The 20324-nt window shown below is 36.6% G+C and overlaps 1 protein-coding gene across 1 annotated transcript in view; it reads left to right on the forward strand.

The window, feature by feature from the left end:
• The window catches only part of RHBDD1 (rhomboid domain containing 1), a 46215-nt gene that overhangs the window by 16039 nt on the left and 9852 nt on the right, over positions 1-20324 (forward strand). Inside the window, exon 5 of the mRNA XM_009325061.1 lies at positions 3988-4107. Within this exon, the coding sequence (XP_009323336.1) occupies positions 3988-4107 (120 nt within the window). The remainder of the gene's footprint in view (positions 1-3987; positions 4108-20324) is intronic.

Genomic DNA, 20324 nt, shown 5'->3' on the forward strand with positions numbered 1-20324 from the left:
TCAATAGCCCATGATGGATTCTTCTTCCATGAATTTGTCAAAAGCTCTTTGAATCGGCATGAACTCTTTTTAACACCTACAACATCACAGAAGAGGAATTTCACAGTTTACTTCCTGATGTAGAATCTGTCATTTTTGTTTGCTTTGAACCTGCTAGCTGCTAATTTCATGTGATGCACATTAATTCTTCTCTGGGAAGGGAAACCAAACCTTCATTCTTTACGTACTGTCTTCATATTCTTTATGGTTTTATAGACTGCAGTCCTATACTCACCATAGTCATCTTTTCTCTCTGGTTGAAAAGCTGTAGTCTATATCGTTGCTTATATGAAAACTATTTCATACGTTTGATCATTCTCACTGTTCTCTGATGTTTAGTCATGCAGGATTTTTAAATTTTTTTATAGTCATATTTTATAAGTGAGATGTGCTTACTCTGAGCCACAGTGAGCCAAAGTTAGTGCTGCTTTTATTCTCCATGACGGATTTTGCTTTCCATGATCTACCTCCAATTTTATTATTAGGTTAAATAATTCCCACAAGCGAAATTATGGGCCCTTGAATATTTTTGAAACATTTGTTTTGTAATTCCTAACGAAAAGATCTTAACCTACATTCCTTACCAACAGCAACAAGGATTGTTGTAGCTTAAAAGTATATTTATGCAAGATTTCCATTATTCCAGTTCTCAAGTCAAAAAAGACTTGATCTAAAGGCCGGTAAAGAAATAAAACAAAAGTGATATTGTGAAATGAAAGAAGATGTGAACATAGACTATGTAGTGAGCATGAGCTACCTGTTTCCATGGCTGGCAGTCTCAGCCCAGTTAAAGATGTTCACCTGGCTACGGGTACTGTTCACAGTCCACCAGGGCGCGGGTGTGCTGCTTGCATTGCTCTGTATTCCACGTTCATAGAGACTAAATCTTCCTTCAGTATTCCAGTATAGCAGGGTGGGTGGAAGCTCTAAAGATTTATATCAGAAAAGGTACTTTAATGGCTAATGATGATAAGAATTTGTACTTGACATTTAAGCTCCATCATCTATTGCAGCCACTGTACAAACACCAGCTGGTTGGAGCTCGGGTGGGTGTAAAAGACCACCCTTGTGGAATAGGAGCAGATTATGAATAGCACTTCACTTTTTCTTTTCCAGCTCTTCCTAAGCAGGGAAAAGGGAAGAGAATTCATGTAACGTATCTAACATGGTGGGGGACTACATAGCACCTGAGAAAAAAACCTTTAGTATGCTGATAACAAAAAAGTCTGAGGTTTTACTGCATGTCTTGGGCAGTCCCTGAAGTAGCCATGCTGTTGCTTTGAGTTGTTGTGGACAAAAGGGAGGTAAAGGAGAGGGTTAACCTGAATTATCCTGTCTTCCAAGCTTGGCTTTAGATGTAACTATGTTTTTTTTTGTACTAAATACATTTCTCTAAAGTGACTTACAATTGCAATTTAAAAAATGTGTGTATTTGTTATGTTCATTCCCTGTGTATATACTTTGCAATTGTCTTTCATCCTATTTGCAGAAGTCTTTGTGGAAGATTTAACCTTTTGCTTGGTGTATGATATATGTAACAAATTTGGCCATCTGTGGATTAAGAAGACTCTCTCTAGTGTCATAGGCTAATGATGCATATACAGTACATCCTTATCTTGATTAATTTTTCATTTTTTGGTACTGCTGATTTATTACTATCTGCCCTTAAATACCGATTTAAATAGAAAAGTAGATGAAGTTATGGTCGGAACAGATTTTATGAAACAGTACAAGGAAACAGCTTTAGAAGAAAAAAATGATTTTAAGTGTAATTTTAACACATTCAGTATTTAATAACTGAATTAGGTTTTCTCTAAATGCAGTTCATGAATAAAGTATTAGGACATTTATTTTGATTAATAGGAACACCTTGAACATGTCAATGTTACCGAACTGTTTCTTGTTGTAACATAAAAGATGATGGCTTTCTGAGCACTTAGAACTTGATGACAGTGTAAAACATCAAACATACAAAAATTTACAGTAATACAAACTTAAAATGACATCCTTTTTCTTTCATCAGATAATTTCATGCTTTTAGTACCAGAATTTTTATAGTCGTCTTACATGCAGTTTTGAAACCTCCAGAAAATAAATTTATAGCTGGGAAAATGTTCATTCAGATTAACATAATGCAGAGGGGAATGAGGGGAATACATGAAGATTGCATCCAAAGTGTGTATATATATAACAGCTAAATGGTATCCTGCAGTCAGTTTTATTTTTCTGCAAAATTATGGCTCTTAAATGTAGCCAGTATGACTTAAAGGCTTTCAAAGGTTGTTAAAAATATGACTGTAATTCATACGGATTAAAAAATAAGAACGATCTTTTCTAACCAGAGGAGTTGCCGATCATTTGAGAAATGGCAGAATTTCAGGTTACTGGAGGATAATACAAAGTGTTCACTGCAGATGTATGAAAATTATCCCGATGTCAGTTGTACGTTCCAAAAAGGAAAAACTTGCAAACGGACAGAATTATATTTTTTTCTCTATGTATGTGTATTATGTATATATGTATACATACGTCCGTGTGCACATACACGTGTATATAAAATATATGTAGGTATATTTGTAGAATATGCACAAAGGCGCATATATACTCCTGTATAGAATAGTGTGCAGTCACTCTGTTCAATTTTTCCTGCTTTTCCTGTATAACTTTAAGATAGGGTATTCCTATTTTTATTTGTCTGAAGGTTCTAGAGCTTGGGATTTTTTCCTTTAACACAATCATTTTTTAAAAGAAATTATTTATATGTCCTCACTTCATAGTCTGTGCTTGTTACTAATCACAGAAACTCCACAAGAAGGTTACATGGAATCCATATAACTAATGAGATAACACAAGACTATCATTGATGATAATAATGTGAAGATAAAGGGAAATGGCATGCTGTATTTGTTTCATACAAAAATATATCTAATTATTTCATTTTGAAAAACTTCTGTACGTTTTCTATCGGTTGGAAGAAACTGGCTACATTTCTGTACTTTGGTTCTTCAAAATCCCCTGTCCAGCTGTCTGGAAGAGAAATTAAAGTATCACCCAAAGCTTTGTGTTTTGAAGATGCAAAAATGAAATAGAAAAATGGGACTTTCCTCCTTAGTTTTTCTCAGTTCAGATTTTCTGTGCTCAGGCAAGATTAGATTGTGCTAAAAGGAAGAGAGTCTCGCTCAATTCTCTAGCCAAGTAATTTTTTTCTTTTAAATCCCATGTGTTTGGGTGGATGACGGTTTGTTTGTGCTTGATTTTGACAAACTTTGCAAACGGTCAGAATTTCTTGGTTGTCAGTAGTGCAGGCAACATACAGCGATTGTGACATTACATGAGATCTACCGTGTGGTGGGTTTTTTTTTTTCCAGGGCAGATGTAGCTCTGCAATAGCACAATATTGGCTGTATACATTACTGCAAAAATTTGCAGGAATCTTTTCCCGTGTGTTTTCTAGGACCAAACATTACTTGAATTTATGATGACATTGGCATGTATTGTTTATGGACACTGGGGGGAAGTGAGAGACAGGTGGGAAAAAGCCTGAAGCCTACCTGTTTTGTTGTTGCTCTTCTAGTGACGTTAATAAGGTGCCTGAGTATTGACAATTAAATGTTAGAAGGAGCTGATGAAAAGTGTCTTTCAATTTCTATGTGAAACTTCTTAATAATGGCAATACTGTGACACTTATTTATAATGATTATAAAAAAACTGAGATGTTTGAGCCATCTTTTTTCTGTTGTTTTTCTCTCTCCTGTAACCGTAGTCTGGCTTTGTAAATTAGAAATTGATTCGTGGCATATATTGTATAAGTAATTGAATCTTAATAATTTTTTTCTTTCCCAAATTAAAATAATTTGTGGAAGAAAGATAGCATAAAGATAATATCTGATTTGACACTCTCCTATTGAGTAGCAGCAGTTTATTTTCTTTTTTGTATTCATTTTACAGAGTATTATGGCTATCCAGGTTATCAATACAGAACGCCAAGGAGCTATTATGATTATACAGGTGGGCTTACTGAAGAAGAACAGCTTGAAAGGGCAGTGCTAAACAGTCTTAATGAAAGAGGTAGGAATTTTATTGCATTTTATATTTTAAGTTATGATTCATACTGAGAAGGGAGTGAGGAGGGGGGAAAGATGCATTGCTCATTATTTATTTTCCGTATTTTGGACGTATCTTTGGAAACAGATGAAAGTTTCCTCGTAGAATTTTCAGAGAATGCAGCGTGAGGATTGCGGTATCATTCCCTTAGTGTAATTCCATATATTCATAATTGCTTACTGTTTGATTACCTTCCTACTACTATAGTAAAATAAATGCTTTTTTAACAAAAAACCCTTAAGTAAACTAAGTTGCTGTGCCAAAAAAATCTTACAATACTCTAAAAAGTAGTATGAAGTGGTATAATAGAAGAATTGATGTTGCCAATATTTAAACTTTCTCTGTCTGTATATTTTTGCTTTTTATACAAATTTGACAAGCAGTGTACTGATTTCTTACTCTTCACACTGACCTTTTCTACCTTAAAGGAAGCTTATATTCTAGCTAGCTGAAAGACCTAAAAAAAAAAAAGACAGAAATGTTTAGAAAGAAAAATGGTGTTTGTTTCTTCACTGAAATGTATTAGTTAAATTAGTATAAAATACATTCATTAGGATATATTTTATCTTTTTATAATGCAACTGAAATCAAGAGGGAAAGAATACTTCATAGAATCTATTTCTCAGCTTCTGAAAACTTCAAGACTTGAGGGAAAATCTGTTTAATAGGACTGACAGCACATTAGTAGAGCATCATGTGTAAAATTTACATCAGAGTTATGCAAATTTTTTATATTAAAGTGATAAAATAAAGGGCAGAAATGAACATAGTGTATGTTGTCTGGTATTGAGATCGTTTTTCGTATCAAACATTGCTTCCTTTTTAATCTGTTGCATGTCAATATGGATTCTTTTGGGAATTCAGCCAAAGGCTTTAGGTGCTCCTTAACTTAAGAAACCTGAAAGATTTCTTTTAAATTTGGTGAAGCTGTAACATTTAATCTTAACAAAAATAATAACGTGACTGAATATCTTCTCAATGTCGTTTTCCTCTTTCATAATCTTGGTAGTCTATCTTCCTGGGTGCAAGGAAGCATTCATTAGGAAAAAGATAGAGAAGCCTCTACTTGTAACTGCAACCCTTAAAATGCGGAGCACCATTCATAAATCTCTGCTCAGAAAATTAATTTACACCACTGTGTTATGGCTGTCAGAGAAATACCAGGCAAAATATGAAAATGAGTATCTTGACAAATCATCATCACTTTTACTTTCACACCTTCTGTGATCCTATTTTTTATTATGAAGAACATGTCATGTTATCTGGAAGATGGTTTTAAAAAGGCAGCAGTTGAGGCAAGTTTCTGATAGGAAAAGGCTTTTCCAGTTTGAAAAATGTATTAATGTATTTTTTAAAGTAAATACAGCTTTTTGCTTTATTAAATTTGCATCTATTGTGAGAGTCACCTGGGAGGCAGAAGTGCAGACTTTTAGGGTAATTAGGGAGAGGCTAAGTAATTCTTTTTCTAGTTACCTTCATTTTTGCATTCACCTTTGTTCTTTAACCATAGTTCTGTCTGAAATCAAGAGGGAAATACTGTCCCTCAGTATTGTGAAGCTAGAAACTTTAAAAAAACCCAACACATTTTCTACAGCAAGATTATTCCTGTAATATATTTGTTCTAGAAACAATTGCAATCTCAGCAGTCCCATTTCAATCAAACTGTACCGAAAACCTTAGAAGATAGTGAGAATATTAGCTTTCAAATAAATCAATAAAATAGCATTTAGTCCATCTGGTTTGTCGGCAGAAGATAGTAAATTAGTTACTGTTCATGCTGTCGTAAGAATTTTTTAAAATTAACAAAGTCATATCAATATGTTTTCCTATCTAAGTACTAGATCTTGGGAAGGAATGGGTCTAAAATGAGCTTTATTGTAAGGGATATTTTTTATTTTACTGTTGTTTTTACATGACATTTTACATCATTTTTAACACTGAGTTTGAGAAAGAAATCCTTCAAAGCTGTTAGTAGTAAGCATTCTGAAATGTTATCTGCAAGAATGAGCCATGTTTGTGTTTTTTTGAAATTGTCAAGGAAAAAATACAAATAACAGTGACAAAATTATGATAATATAAAAAACTAGATAGTATACACTTTAAGGGCTTTCATGTATCAGTGTGGAACACCTGCAGCTTTCATTTGTAGCCTTAAATAATCTACATCACTATAGGTAAGTATTTTTTTGTCTGCTTGTTGGTTTTGGACAAAGATAAGTTTTCAACTGTAAGAGGGAATTTATTCTTACTTGGAGAATGCCCTTTGATGAAACATGAGATAGAAATTAAGTAGCATCTCTAAGTAAGTATCTCTCACTGGTAGATAACTGTGGCATACCGAGTCACACTTTTAACTTCAATTTGAGGCAGCAGCATTTCTTAAGACTATGGTAGTGTCTGTTTTCAGTGCTAGTTAGAGTTTTTAAGCCTCACAGAGAAGTGAAGTGGGAAAATGTATCATTGTATATTGTTTCCAATTTAGTTTGGTGTGATGAAATATATCTAGATGTTGTTTTCAGTGGTTTCACAGGAGTGCTTTAATTTTGCACCTCTTTCTCCTACCTGCTGGAGCACTTTAGTTTGGAAAAGCAAGACCTTAGAGCTGAACTCTTAAAATATTTCCTTAAACAAACTGCTTAAAGGTTAAGCTTCCCTATAAGCAGATGCCTTTTTTCACAAAGGAAGTAATATAGAGTATGTAAGTGATCATACCTGTTTTAGTGACACAAAGGATGAGGTGAAATTTACTGTGCTAACGAGCAATTAGGAAGTTATACCCTGTCAGTTTGTTTGAAAAATAATAGCTTGAATGAGCACTGTCCGTTGAACGCAATACATTTTTCCCTAAAGCACAACATTTACAGTTGCTTGCAATTACATGGATGATGAAACAGGTACTTAACATGACTAAAAAATTACATAAAATAATTTGAAATAGATAGCTAAATGGATGTAAAAACAGGGACTGCAATCAAAATTTAGGGCTCTCTTTCCTTATTGATCTTCCCCCCACCCCCCAACTATGACATTTAAACCATCATGGTTGCTCTGTAGCTTGGACAAAAAAGTATTGCAGTAATTTTGATTGATCCCCCCCCCCAGTTGGACAAATGAAATGCATTTATTAGGGTTTTTAGGCCACAAAATGTACCATTATGGATTTGGAATGTTGATCCATTCCTACAAAGTACTGTATTAGTATCCTACTAAGCTATTAAAAGAATCAGTGGCATAGTACAGAATTTCCTGATATCAGTTGTCCACAACTGAAAACTGATTTGTATTAAGACATGCATTGAATTTAAGCTCAGTAGTTACTCTTCTATAATCCTGTACAGGGGTTATCTAAACCCACCATAAAGGTACTGCATTTCTGCTTATTCCGCAGTCAGGCATTCCTGAACTGCAATTCTATTTTTATGCTATATCCTGAACATTTCTTAAATAATAATAATTAGTGTCTAATGCGACAAAAGAAATTGCTAGGCTTGTTTATGGGATTTATGTAGGCATCAGTTTTAAGACTATCAAACTGTCATAATGATTTAGGTCCGTTTACTAAAAGGAACTGTTATTTATATTCTTTCCATTCCCAGTTTTAGATATGCTGTTGTCTCAAACAAGAATTGGTTTAAACAGCATTAAATTTTTTTCTTCGAAGTGGTTTGGCTGGTTTTGGTGTTTTTTTTTTTTTAATTTTCATTCTTAGTCTCATAATTCTATATTTGGTTACAAATGGCAATAATTCTTCCCTTAGTTAAGTCAGGAAAATAATTTTGGATTTTAAAAATCATAGCCTTTGATATTTAAACTATATGGTTTTACTATGAAGTTAAAATATATGGCTGCCATTTTTGTTTAATACTAGTATTAGCAGCCATCCTTAATGTAACCCCAGTAAACCATATCTCTTCTCTATTGTTTACTTGCTATTCTGCTCAGAAGAAATATCTTGATTAGTGTGGGATGTGGATTTGGATTTTTGTTGTGGTGGGTGTTGGGATTTTTTGTGAGTTGAACTTCTCAGCGTCTGTCTTTCAATCTCAATAATGTTAAGAATCCCTTGCAAGCTCATGTCTCTGCACAAAGGAATTTTCCTCTTTTTCTTAGGACTAAGCTCTTTAAACATGTAGGTGATAGTCTTTATAGTTTGTGATTAAAGAGAAAAACCTTTAAGTATACATATATAGATATTCCTCTTATATTTTATAGTGAAACTGTCTGTATATGCATTTCTTTAGTTCTAATTTAAAACAAAACAAAAAAATCCTCATCCACTCGAAGTTTTTAGATGGCCAAGTATGGGCTAGTCATAGGTACCTTTGCGGTGTAGTTAGGAAATATCTAGGCATCTGGCTTACTGCTCTGACTTTTTAAGGGTTCCCATTTCTATTTTCTTCTACTGAGACTGGACTTTTTATTATTAGTCTATGAAATTTGCCAAATTCATGGGACATTGTAATAAGAATGAAACTGATGTGATAAGACTATAGAAAAATGCTGTATAGTTCAATTTTTTTTTCCCAATCAGTGTTATCTTTCCCTTCTGCAATTGTAGGAATGCCAGTCATCACATTTGACTATGACAGTTCTGTCTTGAAATAGGTTATATGCTCAAATGTGCCGTGCATGATATCGGATTAAAATACATTTCATAAAGTCATATGCTGGGACTTGCATCTGATTGTTAAAGTCCAACTTTATTTTTTTTTTTTTTTTTTAAATTCAGACTGTGTATGGCCTTGGGTACCCAACAACACTTTTTGGAAAAAAGCTCTCCCCCTCGAGTAGAGCTCTTGTTCTAAATATCTTTCTAAAACTGTGATCATGCTCTATGATCCTGATCACCAGCACTTTCTTCAGGCAAATTTCCAGGAAATTAAATCAGTAAACTTTTATCATTTCCACACAGAAAGTTTTGGTGTATGCTCAGTGTAAGTAGCAGACCACTTGCAACAAGAAGCAGAGCCAGAATTCTATTATAATGTTTAATAAATGTATAGCAATATTCTTCCATCTGTCTTTTCATAAAATAGTAGTTGATGTAGGATAAAACAGATTTACTGAAGATTAGAACCAAAAAAGTCCTTATTGTCTTGATAATGGCAGTAAAATTCGAGGCCGCACCTCGAATACTGTGTTCAGTTTTGGGCCCCTAGCTACAAGAAGGACGTCAAGGTGCTGGAGCGTGTCCAGAGAAGGGCAACGAGGCTGGTGAAGGGTCTGGAGAACAAGTCTTATGAGGAGCGGCTGAGGGAGCTGGGGTTGTTTATCCTGGAGAAAAGGAGGCTGAGGGGAGACCTCATCGCTCTCTGCAACTCCCTGAAAGGAGGTTGTGGCGAGGGGGGGGTCGGTCTCTTCTCCCAAGTAACTGGCGAAAGGACGAGAGGAAATGGCCTCAAGTTGCGCCAGGGGAGGTTTAGATTGGATGTGAGGAAAAACTTCTTTACTGAAAGAGTGGTGAAACATTGGAACAGGCTGCCCAGGGAAGTGGTTGAGTCACCATCCCTGGAGGTATTTAAAAGACGGGTAGATGAGGCGCTTAGGGACATGGTTTAGTGGGCATGGTGGTGTTGGGTCGACGGTTGGACTCGATGATCTTAGAGGTCTTTTCCAACCTTAATGATTCTATGATTCTATAAAAGTTCACCAGATAGGTACGACAAAGCTGCACTAAGCCTTTCACCACGGGCTTATCTTTTAAAATAGAACCACAACCAATTAGCACCTATGAAATACCGTGGTGGGAAGAATAGTTTTGTAAAGCAATGAAATCACTCTGTTGGAAAACCTCTATTTACACAAACAGGTTAGGTTCAGACAACTGAAGCAGTTACTGCCCTTTGTTATCTAAACTGGTGTTCATTTAAGTTTGCCTAAAAAATATTGGACTGGATGAAAAATATTGGAGTGAAACTTGAGAGCTCAGAAGCATCTTTGTTCATAGTTCAACTATTTCTGCTTCGGTAGCAGTGCAGTAGGGGAAGTTAGATGGGATGGACAACTAGAATTGGCAACTCCTTCAAATCCAGGTCTCATGTACGTGTATGTCAACAAGCTGTATTTTTTTTTGTGCAGATTAGAGATCTTAAATCAAAAATGTGGTTTAGTTAATTCCTTCTGAAATGCTACAGTACATGTAATAGTAGTTGTTTTAAGCTTTGTACACGCTTGGCCTTTAAGGATACTGCTATGTATCTTTAAATAGTGCATAAGTATTTTGGAAATACTGGATTTAGACTTGTCTCCTTTAGTCTCTGTGCTTAAAAAAAAATGCACTCATGTCTTAAATTTTGAGTATTTTGGTGGTTTGTTGGGTTTTTTAACTTTATTTTTTAAGCAATGCTAACTTGGTTCTGATACTAAAGCGCAGGTAATAAACAGTTTAGGACCCATTGTGCTTGGTACGAGAAGAGACACGGGGGTACTTGATACAGTTTTGTTCAATGTTGATAGTGTGTTCAAGATTTTAAATTGTGCAAAGACTTCCATAGAATTAGCGTAACTGGGGAAATTTGTTTCTCCTTTATTTCCACTGTCTCTTCCTCTTGTCCTCAGTGCTACACATTTTTCTTCATTTCTCCTGTTTTTAGGATTATTGTTGTTATTATTATACGTGAATCCATACAGACAATTTAGCAGTCTTCTAGGAGAGGCACGATTTCCTTTCAGGAGTATTGTGTGGAGAGCATTCCTTCAGATGTCTGGAGGGAAATGTACTAAGAGAATGCTTTTGATGGACGAATCGGCACTAGAAAATGTTGTGCAAACTGCTAGTATGGTCTTTAGTAGTTTGGCTTTTTGCCTTTTCTACTTCCCTTCCTGCCCATTTTTCAGGAATTCTGTGTGCATCCTTTTCCTCTTGCCTTTGAAAAACTTCTACATGCAGAAGAAAACTAGTTCAACGGTTTATTAGTAAACTGGAAGAGCTGAGATGCGTTCTGTTAAAATGTCATTAACAGAAACTGGGTTTTGATCCAAAGTACACTTATATAAAGGTTGGTTACGCAAATGAATGAGACTATGTTCCCCATTTCTCTCATCTGCCTTTCCTGAAAACGTTCTGTCCGTTGCTGCATACAATATTGTCTAAGGTTTTGGGCTTGCTTGGATGCAGCATTCTTGAATTCTGTGTTATAGGGATAAAAAGACATACGCTATGAATTTAAAAGTAGGGCTTCGTTCCATGTGACTAATAATGTGTTTGCACTTATCGTTAATGTGAAAAATTATGAAAATAAAGAATATTGAAGCATTGTGACACTAGTACCCTGAGAATAGTTTAGAACATAGTTTCAGATTCAGTTTGGCACCCTAATACATCATGCCTTTTACAGCTGTTTTGCTCTGTATTTTGTCCTGGTATTTTCTGCTTCTCTCTAATTTGCCCTGGACTGTAGCACTGTGCTGAGATTACTATATTCAGTATTTAACATTCTGGAGGTGATGGCTCTCTTTTGCAATGCAGAATCTTTCATTCCTTCCTTCAGATGCTTGGTACTATATCGGGCATTTTTGGAAACACTGCCTGAAGGGTTAACTGCCTTTGGTCTTTAGGCCACAAGTTGGCAGTGACATAGTTGTTCTTAGGTTCTGATTATTGCTACAAAAGATTTTGAGATGAGAATGTCAATAATGATTAATTTTGTTTGCATTAAAAAAGTATATAGTACTGACACAAAGTATTTATTCAGATTTTCATGCTAAAATGTATACAGAATGCTGATTATTTTATTTTCTGTGGAGGTACTGCCAATGCAGCTTTCCTTTGGATGGTTTCCTTCTTGCAAAAGTTTCAACTGCCAAAGAAAATTAAAATAGGGAGAAAACACTTTATTAAATAGTTAATTTATTTGATTAATTTGATTAATGAAATAAATAGTTAATTTACTTGATTACAATACAATGATAATTACAATCTATTGACTGTAGCTAGAGATGTTTTTCTTACATTCACACTACATCTATTATAAAAGCATGGTTTGCGTATGGAGGTAGAGGCTGTTCTTGGTGTTTTGATCCAAGACTCAGTGATACAAGTGGGAGCCTTTTCACAGACTTCAGTGGTCTCTGGATTCCGCCCCCCCCCAGTAACTTGAACTTTTTCTTAGAGGAACAAATACTGTTCCTTTCACAGTGGGTTTGGCAGGGTCACCTTGATGGAGAGCAGGCAGTTCTGCTTAACAGCTGTGGGCATAATTAGAAGAAGCTGTGTGTGGGCTACATAAAAGCACTCTCTTTCACTTTGGAGAAGCTGATAGTTGCTGTGGAGTGGCTCCAGTCTGCATTGGTGTCTCCATCCATCCATCTGGGTTTCTTAGTCTTGGCATTGGGAAATGGATATTGTTCGGAGTCTTTTTTGTTGCTGTGCATCTTTGTTAGGCAAGCAGAAATGCAGTAAAGGAAAAACAAAGTGGTTTTTTTTTTCCAAGTGTGATTTTGTATATACTAAGATTCTTATGAATGTTAACAAACTTAGTCTGGGGATGCTTTTAGTGGTAAACTAAGGTCAGTGAATATTCCTAATCTTGGATTTACCCATGATTTACAATTTTAACTCTTGTTTTATCATTGGATTCATTCTATAGACTGGGTATAGTTTACATTTTGTTCATTGGGACTTAAAAATGAAGTTCTGAACCTTTTTCTGATGTCTGACTGAATAAAGTGGTCATTTCTAGTAGTTTCAAGAAAACTATGTATCTCCGTATTATGTCTTGTTGGCCAATATCGTGGCTGCATCCTTCTGATCCTAAGGCCAACTGTGTTCTGGTTTGCTTCTCTTCTATACTTTTTGTTTTCTATCTGGAGTCTCTAGCTTGCATTTAAAAATAAATCTCTAATTATTTTGAGCATTACATAGATTCTCTGCTGTTGTCAGTCTGCAGCAGTAGGTTTTAGAATTATACTCAAAAGGAATATACGGGACAATTTTGTCTTTCATATTCAATCTAACATGACTGTGCAATCTTGTAGGCATACGTGAGCAAGCTCAGCTTGCCCTGAAAGCTGGTTGGACATGAGCCAGCTCTGATCAAAAAGTCTGAGTTTCATTAGCTCAAGAAGTTTTGCCAGTGCAGTTAGTTACATTTAGCAAGCTTAAGTACGGACAGATACGGTCCTTTCTGCAAAGGATTCATCAGACATCATAGCCTCAGGTATTTCAGATATGGTTCACAGGTAGAGCATTGCAAGGTGGTAGTGAATGTCTGCACTTGTTAAGTCTTTCAGTGACTTGGCAGGGGATGTGTAGTACCATTTATATCATGTAGTGCATGACAAGGTGTGGCTAGCACCTAGGTTGATGAACCTGAAATAATTTAAATCTGGCTTTGAGTGTATTTTTTCAGAGAGAAAAATGGTGATTCAGATCAGCATAACATGGTACTTTGTGTCTTCATTCAAGTAATTACATAGCTTAAACGTTCATTTAGTCAGTTTTTTTAACACATTGCTATGACTGATGATACTATAAAGGATGAATGATGCATTTATTTAGTACTTTTTTTAATCAACTTCATGTGAAGTAATGTTTGGATGAAAATCAGAATTTAGTTGAAAAAAATATCCGGTTAGGTTTCTGGATAGCTTTAAATGGAAAAACAAAGCCCATTTGTCTTATTTAATAAAGGAATTACTGTTTGTAACTAAATAATTTGCCAAAATGATTTATGATCCTGATGGTATTCAGGATTTTGGAGCTACAAAGACTCATTAGGTAGCACTTTTTACTTTTTCAGTTATTTGAAGATGAATATAAAGATTTCCTTTTCAGTTTCCACTTTATTTCTTTAGATGAACAAGTTAATAACTGAATAAACTGAAATGTAAAATCTCTTACACAGCATGAGCTCAACAGGAAATTTTTGATGTGTTAAAGCCAGACGTTGTTGTCAGATTCTGATCTTAGGATCTGAGCAAGTGGTCTCCATAGCTCTCTGGCTTACCTGTGGCAGTAAGCACATATTGCTTAATTCTTGTTATTTTAGTTCAAGGGTTTTTTTAATAGAGATAAATACAGATCTTAACAAGTATTAATAATTTCAAATAGGCTCTGTAAAGAGGAAAGTATATTTAAGTTCTGGGTTTAAAAATGGTTATTTCTTAATGGCCCTTCTAACACCAAACCTCAAGGAAATAGTACCAGTTTAGTTGTCTTGAGAAATTTGATCAAGAAGAAAAAAGGGGAAGAGTGTAAGAAAAATACAAATTAATACATAACATTGAAAGAGGAGGTGGGGTCAAAGTGGGAAATTGGCATAACTTCACAATGCAGTATACACTTCAGAAGGATAAGAATGGGGAGGAAATGAACTTAGACAAATTTAATGTCCTTGTTCATAATAAGTTCTGTTTATTTTGTTGGAGTGATGCTCAGAGTACCATGCCGTCTCAGGTAATGGCAGAATGGGCGAGGTCTTACAAAGAGGTCTGGATAGACTAGAGAGCTGGGCAATCGCCAGCCGTATGAAACTTAACAAGAGCAAGTGCACCTGGGACGGGGTAATCCTGGTTATACGTACAAACTGGGGGACGAGAGGCTGGAGAGCAGCCCTGTGGAAAGACATCTGGGTGTTTGGGTTGATGGCAAGTTGAATATGAGTCAACGGTGTGCCCTGGCAGCCAAAGGGCCAACCGTGACCTGGGGTGCATCAAGTACAGCATGGCTATCCGGTCGAGGGAGATGGTTGTCCCACTCTACCCTGCACTGGTGCGGCCCCACCTCGAGTACTGTGTGCAGTTTTGGGTGTCTCAATATAAGACGGACATCAAACTATTAGAGTGTGTCCAGAGGAGGGCGACCAAGATGGTGAAAGGTCTCAAGGGCAAGACTTACGAGGAGGGGCTGAGGTCACTTGGTTTGTTCAGCTTGGAGAAGAGAAGGCTGAGGGGCTGTTTACGTCTTCCTCAAGGGAGGCAGCGGAGAGGGAGGTGCTGATCTCCTCTCTCGGGTGACCAGTGATAGGACATGAGGAAATGGAATGAAGATGCATCAGGGGAAGTTCAGACTGGACATGAGGACAAGGTTCTTCACCGAGAGGGTGGTCAGTCACTGGAACAGGCTCCCCAGGGAAGTGGTCACGGCACCAAGCCTGTCAGAGTTCAAGGGGCGTCTGGACAATGCTCTTAGTCATACGGTTCAGTTTTAGGTAGCCCTATGAGGAGCCGGCAGTTGGACTCGATGATCCTTATGGGTCCCTTCCAACTCGAGATATTCTATGATTCTGTGAGGTTGCAGTAGACCAGAAAGGGGTAAACATGGTGTTCATCTGGGATGACGGATGAAGTCAAGGTTTTATATTAGCCAGGCAGCTTAAATGTCCAGAAAAACGCACTGTAAAATCCTGGAAAAGTTACAGGTAGGTAAGTAACAAGGCTGTATGGATTTGCTATGACAGTTAGTCATAGCAAACTAGTCATAGTAAACTAGTCTGAATAAAGAGGTATAAGTTGTGTATATAAGGGAGAAACCATGTGAGTTGGGCTGTGTGTGAAACCAGTGTGCTGTCTTTGCTACTGTCTTGCACAGTATTTTAAAAAAAAGCAGTGGAAACGTGGCATTGATTAAACTGTTAGGTGGGTGTAAAATTAACTGGAAAAGCATGTGTTGAAGTATGGATTATATGCAGCGGTCTGCCCTGCGTGCAGTTCTACTTTTGTTTGTGATTTGGATGATGTAATGCAATGCGAGTACCTCCTGGTACCAGCTCAGGAAGGATGCGGGAACACTGGAACACAGGATGAGAGGTCAGCGTGATCTTGGCAAGTTGAAAGGCTGTCTCAAAAAAGGTGGAAGTAACTCCGTTTGAAGTTCTGCATGCTCGTCGATACAACCAATGACATAACGTGGGTGAACAATGTCGTGTTACATAACGTTTGCCTCACTGTGAATCTGTGAATAGGCATGTTATCTGCAGACGCGTGCTTCTGTGCTGTTCAGTACTAGCAAGACCTTACGTGTAGCACTGCGTCAAGTTTTTAGCACTTCTTTTGAAAAAGGATGGGAAGCGTCTGGAGAGCCAGAGGGGGAAAGCAGTGAGAATTAAGTGGGGATCTAGAAAACACAACTGAAAAGAACATACAGTATGAGGTAGGAGGCACAGGGCAGTTGGTCTGTAGGAGATATCTAATACACAAATGTTCAAATACATAAAAAATAGCTGCAAAGAGGAAGGGAATGTAAATTTATTACAATTTATCAAACAGGAAATAAAGGTGTTATTTCATCAGTGGAAATTTAAGTTAGATGTTAATAATGATAGGTAATGGAATAAATTGGCAAAGAATTTTATGAACCTTCACCTTGCAAGGGTTTTAAGGTTAAACAGAGGTTTCTCGTGAATGTGACAAAGGTAACTGACTGTGCCGTAAGGCATGAAGATGGATGAGATAATTGTTTGAGGTTCTTTGTAGCTCTGGTTTCTATGGTTCTAGCAATAAATTATGCTTCATTTTACAATCAAATCACTTTAAACTACAAATTATATATAGATTTAGCTAAAGAACTTGAAAGACCTGACAACTTAGAAAAGAATTTTTAGAGGGTTTAATGACCAAGGAAGAGGAATACAATAGAACAGTGCAAGGATATCTTCCTAGCAGCTAACGGCATTAAGCTGCAGATCAATCTCTGAGGGAATGAGGAAGATACCAGCTAAATTACTCAAAACCAGTTTAGTTGAACTAGTTTTTAAAACCAGTTTAGTCAAGCTAAAAAAAGAGGAATAGAGAGTGGGTTTCAGAAAAAAGGAGTAAGTCTTCTAGTGTGACTCTGTTATGTTATCTTTATGCTCATTTTTTACCGAGTCATCATGCGCATTAGCAATACCAAACAAGGGACTTTTTATTAAAGTATTTAATGTTAATCAATGAAATGTAAGTATTCTTTTATTAACTATTGAGCAGGGGAGCTTTGTGTTCGGGGTTTTTTTCCTGGTCTGGTTTTTAGGATCCAGAAAGGACCAGAACTTCCCTGTGAGCTTTACAATTCAGAAGTATCGAACCAAGTACTGTAACATCACACAAAAATATTTGCCGAGAATAGGCATGTTTTACACTAGTAAGGACATAACTTGTGAGTAACTTCATAATTGTAAGCAACTGTGTAAGAGTGATGAAATTTCATTTGCATTTATTCCTTCTTTTTGCCAGGAGAAACTTTAAACCTTTTCAGTTCTATTTTGTGTAACTCCTTCTCCTGTTTGTTTTGTTCTTGCTCTACTCCTTGTCTTAGATCTCATTTTTAGTGCTTTACTTCACTGTATTTTTGACAGTGTACTTTACTTGATCTGTGCAACTTACTGTAAAAACAGTCCAGGAGAATAAAATACAGGTCATGTGAATAGCAAAACAGGTCACTTAAGTAATTTTAGAAAGTAACGAATATCTAAATATCATTTGGAGGATGAAATTGGAAAATATGTCTAAACACTAGTGAATACGCACTAACCAACCAACCAGGGGAAGAAACTGCATAGAAAAGTGTGTGGAATAACATGTGGTCTCCAATTCTAGTTTTTTTCAGTGAAGGATGTACTGCAGATGCTTGAAATAGATGAACATAAATTAAAGAAATAGGGAAAAGGATACCTTGCTATTTGCAGCTGAACAAAAGACTTCTACTAGATTATGATAAGTATACAGCCTACCTGCAGTTCTTGTAACTGAAGTTATTCTTAGCTTTCTTCTTACTACTGTGAAGAGGAATAGATGTCTGTCTGTCTTAGCCTGAAGATAGGTTAAATAGCACGTCTATATAGGTCAAGGTTTTTTTGAGTTGGTTAGCAAATCCCTTTCAGTACTTGGGAATGAAAGATATATTTGATTTTAGGTATCAACCATTTTAAGTTTAATAATGAGTTTAGCCTTGTTCAGGAGAATTAACATCCGGAGAATCATTAGGTGGTTGGAAAATGCAGCAAGATTATTTTATGTCATCTCTCATGTAGTATTTTCAGTATGCAGCTAAACGGTAGCTGGAGGTAGCTATAAAACTAACCCCCTCAATTCTTTTCTGAAGGGCATCAAGTCCAGCAGTGGTCTATATCCTCTTACTTCTGCGTTGTAGTGTGGATTATTTGTTGCAAACACATGATCTGAGCGTGCAGTAAGCTTTTGGCTTATACTGAGGCAGTGACTGATGGTCTCTACTCTAAAAATGTTACCAATGTGCTTTTAACAACTTTTGTTACTTTAACAAGAGTTTGTTGTTTTGGTGATATGGATACAGCAAAGATGAGACTTGGAGGCATGATTAAATTAAGTGTAAAAATCCTCATGTATGAAGGGATTAAGATACCCATATGAAGTCTTGGCCATCTCTTCTCCTAACCAAAACAAATGATCAGATCTTTCGGAGGGAATGGTTTTGTGTGTTTCTCAATTTTATCATCTCTTCTTTAAAAGAAAACAAAAGAGAGAGACTCAGCGTTCAAGATTGATCTTGCTTGCTCTTCTAACAATCCAGTTGTATCTGGGCTCGTTGTGTATTACTTTCCTTCTAACTTCGTTAGCCACAACTAAGTTCCTGCTAATTTGATTTTTTTATTTGTCAGCCATTCCGAAGCACAGCACAGAACCAGTAGTTAGACTTCCGTTTCTCCTCTTCACCGGTTTGTTATGTTCAAGTCTGTAGATGAGGAATGTTGGCACCAGCACCAGGAAGAATAATTTGCTTCATAGCATGACAAAATTCTTTCATACATTGACAGAAACTTAAAGGGCAGTGTGAGAAACAATAGCGTAGGCTATTAAATGTGGTCTGCTTGGAGCTGAGTAGGAAAAAATTGGACAGTGATAAGTGCTAAAAGCCAAATCTGTCAGACTGTATAGCATGTCTGCATTTTGCAGAGGGAAGGAGATGAAAGAATAAAAGCGTATTTGCCATTTTATAAGGTTTTTTCTCAATTGTAGTTCCTGTCTGGCTTCTAGTGCAACATAAAACAGTGAAAAGGCTGCTGTGTGTGTTTTGTTTGCCTCAACTCTTTCTGGAAGCCTCCTAGTCCTTCTAAAGTATGAGAGGAGGAAAAATGTTGCATATGCACTGCCTTTCCCTAGGATTCTCTGTACAACTCAATAAATCAGAAGGTAGTTGGCTAAACTAACCTTAAGACTTGACTACTAATTGGCTGGAAGACACGAAAGAACTATAGCAACGCTGGGCATTTAACTCTAGGTTCGCCCTGCCCTCCAGTTTACTTCTTCCAATTCCATACACAACAAAAAAATCTGGTTGGTTATGCATTAAAATTACATGTTTGGATGTTTATAAACTGAGAGAACTCTCCTTTTCTCAAATAGAACACTTTAAACATTGGTATTTTGTATTAAAAAGCAAGGTAGGTCAGGTGCATACCACAGATACAGCACTGTAGTACATTGTATGTAATCTGTAGCATGCCCAAGAGCAGTTTGTGAACTTTAATTATATCCTGGCATTATAACATAGTTAGCAGGCCTGTACTATTTATGGAAGAAATACATTATATGAAACTGGTGTCAGTGAAAGCCAAGCAACCACTATTGCGTAGTAGTATTGATAAATAAACTATAAATCTTTCGCGCCTATTTTAACAATCTTGATCTGTCTCTTGAAGGATGTCATTCTGGGACCCCCAAAGGACATCAACAGCACTTCTCTTGAGGAGGTGTATACTGGAGGGTTCCACATGTGGTCGTCTTTCTATACGTTTTTTTCATATTTCCATTCTCTTCATTTCAGGAGGAGAAAAGTAAATTCTTTTTTGGGAGCTACAGGAGGATTACCTAAGGGGAGAGAGACAGATGCTCTATACTGTCTGTATTTCCTAGAAGAAAGGTTTGAAGGGGCTGAACAAACATCTTAGCTTTGGTGACTACGTAAGCTATCTTTAGACTCGAAACAGTTCCTAGAAAAAGGATTGGAAGAGCTTGCCAGATCTGTGAGCTCTTAGGCCAATGAATACAGCATTTCTCTTACTCCTTTGACAATGCTATAGGTACGGATGCTGGCAATCTGTTCTGTAATCAAATGATGTGATCATAGAATCATTAAGGTTGGAAGAGACCTCTAAGATCATCGAGTCCAACCATCAACCCAACACCCCCAGGCCCACTAAACCATGTCCCTAAGCGCCGCATCTACACGTCTTTTAAATACCTCCAGGGATGGTGACTCAACCACTTCCCTGGGCAGCCTGTTC

Source organism: Pygoscelis adeliae, unplaced genomic scaffold, assembly GCF_000699105.1.
Source record: "Pygoscelis adeliae isolate BGI_AS28 unplaced genomic scaffold, ASM69910v1 Scaffold155, whole genome shotgun sequence".
NCBI lineage: Eukaryota > Metazoa > Chordata > Aves > Sphenisciformes > Spheniscidae > Pygoscelis > Pygoscelis adeliae.